Source organism: Eutrema salsugineum, unplaced genomic scaffold (assembly GCF_000478725.1).
Source record: "Eutrema salsugineum unplaced genomic scaffold, Eutsalg1_0 scaffold_14, whole genome shotgun sequence".
Classification (NCBI taxonomy): Eukaryota; Viridiplantae; Streptophyta; class Magnoliopsida; order Brassicales; family Brassicaceae; genus Eutrema; species Eutrema salsugineum.
Window position 1 is genome coordinate 6794195 of NW_006256877.1, and position 9457 is coordinate 6803651.

Here is a 9457-nt window from a genome sequence, read left to right on the forward strand (position 1 = left end):
ATGAAGACGAGGACTCGAAGGTGGAAAAGTTGATGAGTGCCATTGAACATGGAACTGCATTCACCAACAAGTCCTTCGTTGGCGGAGTGAAGGCATCCGAACATAGTAAGCTGCCAAAGCATCCATCATCCTCAACATCACGAAAACCCGCATCTGATGGGGATGACCACCTAGATTCTGGTGCTTCAGCATTTTTAGAGAAATTGCTTGCTGGAAATTCCAGCATTTTTAATGCGGTTAACACACTTACATCTGATTTTCGGCTGATTCGCCGTGATGTGAAATCGGCAGTCAATGAGCTAGCTTTTTTATGCACCGAGTTCACTAAATTCAAAGAGAGGAGTCGTCCTACTGAGACCTTGCCCGTTAAAACCTCAAACAAAGTTGACAGAGAAGAACAACAAAAAGATAACCAAGGAACTAACGATGGTGATCAGGAAAAAGATAACCAGGGGAATGAAGAGGAAGAAGATAACGCAGCGGACCAGGAAGGGGAGAAACAAGTGTATGAACAGAAAACCGGTCATGGTGTTGACGGTTCTTAAGTTGCAGATGAAAAAGAAGTTACTTTCACCGATGAGGCTACCAAGGCGACTAATACGATTGATGAAGTACTTCAAGATTTAAATTCCTGTGATCTGGGGGTAGATGAAAGTACAAATCTCCCAGTTTCGTCCATTCCTGTAACAGATCCAAATATACATGTACGCAATAGTAGTATATAAATGACACCGTCTATTTATAGTTATATAGTCGATAGTCAGATATTTGACATATTGTTAATTCCTATTGCTTTACAGGAGACAGAGGACATTGCAGACGTCCAAGATCCAATTCCCGAGCCCGCAAATACAAAGGTTTCTATTCGTCTACTAGTAGTCACCTATTTATAAAAACACTTTACCTAGACAATTGATTTGTATATAAATGACACCGTCTATTTATAGTTATATATTCATAGTCAGATATTTGACATATTGTTCATTCCTATTGCTTTACAGGAGACAGAGGACATTGCAGACATCCAAGATCCAATTCCCGAGCCCGCAAATACAAAGGTTTATCTTCGTCTACTTGTAGTCACCTATTTATAAAAACACTTTACCTAGACAATTGATTTGTATATAAATGACACCGTATATTTATAGTTATATATTCATAGTCAGATATTTGACATATTGTTAATTCCTATTGCTTTACAGGTGACAGAGGACATTGCAGATGTCCAAGATCCAATTCCCGAGCCCGCAAATACAAAGGTTTCTATTCGTCTACTAGTAGTCACCTATTTATAAAGACACTTTGACCATGTACAAAGTTTGTGATTTTTCAGGTTACCGTTGACCATGATGACTCAAGTGTTGATAATAAGTAATCGATTATTAACATGTACAAAGTTTGTGATTTTTTAGGTTACCGTTGACCATGATGACTCAAGTGTTCCTATTTTTGTTTCGGATAAAGAACAGGTATGTAGCCAACTACTTCATAACTACCTATCTTTTAAGTTTACATCTGACTAGTTTGTATACGAATATTATTAGGTACTATTGAAGCCAATAGTAGACGATCCTCCAGCTTTTTCACTAGGTCTAACGCAGGAAGAGAAAAACCGTGAGGAATCTCGGCTAAGAGAACAAGAGGACAAGAGAAAAACGGATGTTGGAGATTCTTCCAAATGTCCTCCTCCAACACGTAAAAGCACGCGCGCCAGAGCTGCAGCTACATCTGCAGACTTTGTTTACCCTCAAAAACGGCAGAAAAAGATCGACAAATCTGTAGAGTTGTCTTCTTTCTTTCGTAGACCGACCTCCGAACAAGTATCCTTCCTTGAAGCCAAAATTAAAGAAACCAGGTCAGTGTTTAGTATTGAGGTTCTTTAATCTTTTCACCAAGACGAGTTTATATCTGACCAAGTTGATATTTGTTTACTTTGTTTTTGTTAGCCTTTTCCCTCCCTGGTATGGCATTAGCCTTTCTTCGAACATCTTTAATCAGATAATGTCTTGTAACAAGCCAGTGAGCCCTTTGATGAGCTAAGTAACTACTGTATATGTTTAGTCGCTTACATATTTACGAATTTATCTGTCTACTAATAGTTGTATATTTTTAAAATAGTGCATGAATGCCATAGTTGCCTCTATTCGTGATGAGCTGTGGGCAACCAGAGAAGCTCATCCCATGAATTACGATTTCGTTGAGTTCAGATTAATCGTCGAAATTGTCAGGCTTCATGATCAATTTCTATCAAACTCGAAGAAGGCCAAGATTACCCTGCCCAAAGGTACCATATCATACGTCAAAAACAGATTTCCTTGGTACACTGTAGTCGGTCGTCTCTACTGTCTCTTCCAGATTGATGGTAGGCTTTGGATTGGTCTTTGCATCGATTTGGAGGCACACAATATAGCTGTTTTTAATTGCAACCCAACAATTAAGGAGATGAAGCTTAAGACCCTCATAGTACCACTTGCCGAATCTCTTCCACACTTCATCAGGAAAGTAGCGTACAACTCAAAGATGAAGAACGACACCCTAGACGCATTCAACATTTCAATTGCTAAGCCTGTTTTCCAAACAGCAAATCCAGGTAATTAACTATTTGTAGACGGTTATTTCAAATTTGTGATGGTGTTGTTTTCCTAACTACGAGTTTCATTTGTAGCAGGTCACAGCGCCGTACTTACACTCATGCTACTTCAGCTCCACTCAGAGAACATGCCGGTCGACACTGTCATTGAAGACGATTTGGTCCGTGATGCAGCTCTTACCTACGCTTTCGACCTACTATGTAAAGTCGAGCAACCAATTTCATCGGCCCCGCCGACTAATCCCTGAATCTGCCTTCAACATCATTTGGCGCATGTTCCTTGTATTAATCCCTTGTATTAATTATGTTTTTAAAACAATTCTCCCCTTCTTTCTTCAACAAGCTTATGGTACTTAACAGACATGCAAAGTTCATTATGGTTAACTTTTTTTAGTCATCTATCTTCTTGCTATTCCCACTACATTCAAGTTTTTCACAGATATCATGGGAACCCCTTTATCATCTTTTTTCCCACTACATTCAAGTTTTTCACAGATATCATCTCTTTTATCATCTTTTTTTGCACTACAAGGAACCCATTTGTACCTTGTACATATTACTCATGCAGACATGACCAGATCCCCCATTCAGATAGTCGCTGTCATTAGTGTTGCAAATAGCTGCCTATCAATAGGTGTTTAGATTTATATTGTTTTACTCTGTTTATCTTCTGCTCGATCCATTAATACCATAATAAGTCATCAAATACTTCGATTCACCCCTTCATATATATATATATATATATATATATCTATTATATAGTCAACTAATCAAATATATCCAGATTACGTCTTTACCTTAAACTAATCATATTTTAGTTCTTCAATTTCCAAATTTTAAGAGACTAAACCATCAAAGCACATAACACACGATAGATAAGGGAGTCTCTTAAACGACATTAAGCAGTTCAAAATCAAAACATAAATCCCAAAAGTAGAGCAGCCACAACAAAAATGTCTGAAAATAAAAACAAAACACAATAAAGGTCCACCTGTGTTAACCAAAATAAGGACCATTTCTTCCGAAATCAACAAACACCTACTCTCCCTCAGTAGCTAAGTACACCACCGGTTCTTAACTGTTCATTTTTCCTTCACCGGAAGTTTGCAGGATGCTCTGTTGTGACCACGACCAAGACACCTTGTGCAAAGCCTGACCGCTTTCTTTTTCGAACGTCTCTGACTCACAAAATAAAAAGGCAAAATTTATTCGAATACATGGTAGACAACTACTTATTACAAAAAACAAACTTAGGTAACTGATTTCGAACCTTGAATTCGCCACGAGATGGGATCCTGGTTTTTCTTGGACATCCAGGTGGTCGGCGCATTATTGGAGGAAGCAGTTCAGACTCACCAGTACTTACAGGTGTTGGTACTGGATGGAAAACCCCCTCGTACAGCGATCTCATAAAAGCTGTGGTGTATACTTCTCCGACAAGGTTATTGTTATCAATCTGACCGTACGAGCTGGCAGCCAATGCGTGGCAACAGGGTATAAGTAGCATTTGGAACTCTCTGCAGCTGCATATTTTGGACTGCAGATTCACTTCAAACCTAACTCCACTCGGGTCGTAAACTTCAAACTCATTCTGGTTTACCACGATCACCTAAAAATTACAAATAGTCTACTATCAGTATGCAGCTACATGGTACAATATCTGACTTATAATCATCTAACTATAGGCTATTATTAATAGACGACTACTATTCACGACTATTACCTTCATTTTGGTGCTTTCAAAAAGGATTTCGTCCATGATGTCTCGCACTTTACTTGTCAGGGGATGTATCTCAGCAGCGTGTTTAGCCCTTCTCCTTACAAACCAGCCCATGAGGCTCATCCGTATTGCTTCAAGCATGGAAATTAGGGGAAATTCCCTACATTCTTTCAGTACCTTGTTCAGCAACTCGGCGACATTGGTTGTCATGACATTGTAGCATTGTCCGACAGAGTATGCTCTCGTCCAGTGTGGAATCCCCAACACTGTTAAGTACTCGACACATGCCGGGTTAACGCTTCACAGCTCGCCAAAAAGTTGGCCGAACTCAAACACCGTATAAGCCTTTGCTGCTAGGACCATTAATGCATGCAATCTACTCTCTTTAAATCGGTTTGTCACGTTCCTCGCTAGATGCATTAAACACGCACCATGCCCAGCGGACGGGTACACCTTAAGAAAACACGATTCATATGTTGTAGTCAATTATAAGTAGTCAACATTTATATCGAATATAGATTCATAAATGCAAACGAAGAGTCAATAAATAACTATAAGTAGTCAATTACATAATGTGTAGTTACCTTTCTCAGTCCCGAGTAGATTGATGAGTGTCTATCGGAGATGAACATCACTCTTCTGTCATTCTTTATGATCGTCTGCAGACACCTGAAGAACCATTCGTAGGCTGCATCATTCTCGCTGTCAACGACGGCATAAGCAATAGGGAAGATTTGGAAGTTCCCATCTTGCCCACTCGCACAAATAAGACATCCACAATAACGCCCAACAAGGTGTGTGTCGTCAAGAATAACGACAGGCCTTAAATACGGCAGTCCGGCAATGGAGGCAGCAAATGAGATAAACATATACTTGAACCGCTTGGATCCATTTTTATCCAGCTGGAACTCTGTTTTGCAAACAGTGCTCGGGTTTGAGGTCCGCAGGTTTTCAAGATACAATGGGAGTAATGAATAACTCCCGGACACAGATCCAAAAGCCTTCTCTACAGCAACTTCCCGGTATCGCCATGCTTTCCAGTAGGAGACGTTTACCTGGAACTCCTGTAGCATGATTCGCTGAATCTCTATAGGACCCGGTCCTTTTTGGCCTGCGACAAACCTACAAACAAGATAGTGTACAAGTAAGCGATTACATGCAAACTTTAAACCGAGAAATAGACTATAATATATAGATAGATACCTTGTTTGTATTAATTCCCCTATGACCTGTGTTGTTGCTTGCTTGTGGAATGATAACACCGGATTTTGACCATTTTTATGGATCATTTTAATATCTTTTACAGGTGTTTGTACTCCATTTTCAAAGGTTTTCAAAGGATTTCTATGTTTCCAGATTTTAAAAGACTTTTCAGGTAATTTGGGATAAAGAGGCACAAAATGGAACAAAAAGACTCTTTTGGATAAATGCAGACCGTCAGAACTCTCATGGAGAGACGAAGACCTTCTCACCGTCTGATCACCCTCAAAATTGGACAACTTATAGAAGAATCAGCCAGCTTTCAAATGCACTTGGTTTGGAGACATTCCAACGGTTGGATCTCAAGATATTCCATTAGCCCCGGAGCCACTCGAAGTCGGTCAGCAACTCACGCGACCGCGGCTAACAAGCTATTTGCCGCGGTCAGAAGCTTCCCGACCGCGGCCAACAAGCCAATTGCCGCGGTCACAACACTCCCGACCGCGGCAATCAATCTCCGAGTTAAAGCCCACTTATCTGAAGCCCAAAGTCATTCTCAGCCTCAATTCCGGAACCCTAGAGACCATGGAGTATTGGAGACTATAAATACATGTCATTTAGGTCGTTTTTAGACACAACCCTTCATACTTTACAGAAACCCTTTTCCTTTAGCCGTTTTTTATGAGATTTTTGTAGAAGATTGTTCAAGTCCGAGTTCTTCAATAGAGAAGCTTTCTTTATCTCTTTTCTTTACTGTTTTTCATTACTTTTATTAAAACCAATAATGATGTCGAACTCAGCCATGTCTAAGTAGATCCCGAGTTGGGCTTAGGGTTTCCGAAAGGGGCTCTCATAATCGATTAAGACATCTAGGTTTATAGATCTGGGATTTCGACCTGTTCTCTGTTTATTCTTGTTCTTATTGCATGTATGCTTGATTGATCACCTAGTATCTGATCTAGATAGTTAGTGTTGCGAAAGTTTTCATTAAGTATCAGCCCTAGAATGAAACAGGCGATTTTTCCGTAGGAGTAGAAACCTACCTGCGGCGAGATCGTGAGTATTGACGAGTCTTGTGCAGCTCTTGCGTTCTCTCCCTTCCAGGGCCAGAGTGGAAACCTACTGGTCAGGGTTGCGAGAAACAGTTGGTTATGATCACGACAGTGACGTAGTCATACCGCCGTACTCTAGCTCTAGAACCCATATATCGTTATCCGTCAATCCCAATCTATCTACCTTAGTGTTAAAACCGATTATGATCCCTTAGAGTTCCCAAAAGCTCAGCGTTTTAAGCCATAGTTTACAATTCCATCGATTTTTACTTGCTTTCTTAGACCTGCATTTCAATTTCCTTATTTCATTATTTACTTGCTTTATTTACCTTTCATGCGATATTTTACTTGCCTTATTAGTCTTTCATTCGATATTTGCTTATTCTAATTGCATTTCATTCGATTTTCTTACCTGCTTTTTAGGATAGATTTATTTGCTTTCTTTTGTTTTAGTTTAATTCGCAAGAAAAACAACCAACCTTTAAAACCAATTTAGTCTAGACATAAAGTTAAAAAAAAAAAAACCGTAGAAGAATACCAGGCACACAAATCTCTGTGGATTCGATCCCTAAATACTACAACTGATTAGCTGTGCACTTGCGGCTTTCATTTGTTTTGTTAAGGGTAAAACTTGTTCCCTCATGCAGTTGACACGACCATCAAGTTTTTGGCGCCGTTGCCGGGGATTTGTTTCGCTGCCTTTTGCTATTTTTCTTGTTTTAACTTCTATTCTAGACACCTGATCTCTAGTTCTTTCTTAAAGTTTTTCTGAACTATCTTTCCCTTCTTTTGTTTTTCTCTGAATTGCATGAATACCAGGCGTAGACCTGCAGGAGACCTTCCAATTCTAGACGAGATAGACAGACACGAAAGAGAACTTCGAAGAATTAGACGAACGCAAGGAATGGCCAACGACGACCAGCCTGGAGATCCTATTAATCGAAATTTAAATATGGACCAAGACGGGTCCGAACATGGAGAAAACGAAGAGAATGATCACATAGAAGGTGATCATGCTCGACAAGATGGAGAGGAGGATGATGTTCTTCCAAGAAACCACCAGAACCGAGAGAGAGAAGGACGTGAAGACCTTGATCCACCCATCAATGCAGCCGATGGTGACCACCCAGCAATGCAGCCGAATGAAAGCATTCACCGCCCCATTCCGCCAGCAAATCAACACCGAAGACAAGCCAGGAACCATCGCATAGCTGATTTTGATGCACCTACTCAAAATTTTCAGAATCGATCTGCAATTCAAGTACCATTTCCAAACCGGAATGAATTTAAAGTCAAGCCTCAAATCATCTCATTGGTGAAGCAAAACTAGTTCCATGGAGTTCCTTTTGAGCACCCAATGGACCATATCGAGCTTTTTGAAGAAATTTGCAGCATGATGAGAACAAACCAAGTTCCACCTGACTATTTAAAGTGTAAGTTGTTCCCTTTTTCATTAGCAGATAAAGCTCACCGTTGGTTGAAGTCTTTGCCTGCAGGATCGATTACCAATTGGGAAGAATGTAGAACTGCTTTCCTAAACCACTTCTACACTAAGTCAAGATCGAACAATTTGAGAACGAAGATCTCAACCTTTCAACAAGGGCCAACTGAATCTTTCTATGAAGCTTGGGAACGTTTTAAGGAGTATGAACGTGATTGCCCTCACCATGGATTTCATGGATCAAGCCTGCTGAGCACATTTTACCGAGGTTTGCAACCAAAATACAAACTTTCACTTGATACAGCTAGCAATGGAGATTTTGGGCAAAAGACGATAACCCAAGGAAGAGCTCTCATCGAAAATTTGGCTCAAGCCAATAGCAATGACTGTCCTGAATACGATCGATCGATGAAGCAAGCCGGAACAGACAACAAGGAGATAACCGAGTTGAAGAACATGGTGAGCCAGCTTCTGAAGAGCAACAATCGCCCGATCCATGCCTGTGAAACCAACAATGGCGCAGAACGACTTAAAACAAAAGCGCTTAATGGGAGGCAACCCATTTAGGTACTCTTTCTTTTATTTTTCTTTCCCTTTTTTAGAATTTATGCTTTCTTTTTCTTTTTAAATTTTAGGTATTTTATAAAACAAAAACACAAAAAAATCAGAAAATTAGAAAAACCAAGAAGAAAAGGTAGGTTTTTAGCTGCTCGGCCCGGCAAAAACGAGAAGATTGGACAATAGGCCGCAGGAGGAAGAGCCGCGGTCGCGACCGTTTGACCTGCGGCCAAGGGTGCATCGACCGCGACACCGTGAACGTGACCGCGGCCGAGCCCTCAATCACCGTGGTCGCGCGTCTCCTGACCGCGGTCGTTGGTCGTTAAGGTGACGCTGCGGATTTCTGCCGCTTTTCGGTGTTGCCTGGTGTTTACCTAGTGATTCCCGGTGTTACCTGGTGATTCCCGGTGTTTCCCGAAATGTTCCCGGTAAAACCCGAAAAGATCCTCCGTAAGTTTTAAACTTTTCTAATGTGCAAACAAGAAAAGGTAAGTTCCCGTAAACTTAAAAATTTCCAGAAATTTTCCGTTTTTGCTTCAAAAACGCTTTTTAAAGAAAAGAAACAAACTTTTTGGATCAAAACTCTTTCTTCTCTTCTCTTCCAAAAGACTTAGAGATTTAGGAGAAAGAACACATTTTTCAATTCTTAAGCTTTTTAAGAGATTTTTGGCTCAAACCTCACTCTTTTTCAAAGCTGATTTCAATTCTGCCATCAATTCTCTCTTTCCAGCAAGGTATGAACCTCAACCTCACCATTCTTACTCGATTTTGATCTTAGGGTTTTCTTTAAAAACCCAAAATCTTGGTCTATTGATGGTGGAAATAGCTTAAGAATGATGGATTATCCATTTAGGTTATCTAAAAAATCGATTTTAGCACCTAGCTTAAGAGAAATT

General features: G+C 40.2%; 1 protein-coding gene and 1 non-coding gene across 2 annotated transcripts; one reads left to right on the forward strand and one right to left on the reverse strand.

Annotated features, from left to right (window-relative positions):
- Window positions 1-32: 32 nt before the first annotated feature.
- Window positions 33-2838, forward strand: LOC112088447. Its single transcript, XM_024158728.1, has 10 exons — window positions 33-537; window positions 649-704; window positions 801-857; window positions 1002-1058; window positions 1203-1259; window positions 1413-1469; window positions 1545-1855; window positions 1947-2019; window positions 2119-2590; window positions 2669-2838. The coding sequence occupies exons 1-10, from the start codon at window positions 33-35 to the stop codon at window positions 2836-2838; spliced, it is 1815 nt and encodes a 604-aa protein (XP_024014496.1).
- A 5291-nt stretch (window positions 2839-8129) lies between these two features.
- On the reverse strand, window positions 8130-8236 carry LOC112088668. The gene has a single exon (XR_002900613.1). It is a non-coding gene; the product is annotated as a small nucleolar RNA R71 (small nucleolar RNA).
- Window positions 8237-9457: the final 1221 nt, after the last annotated feature.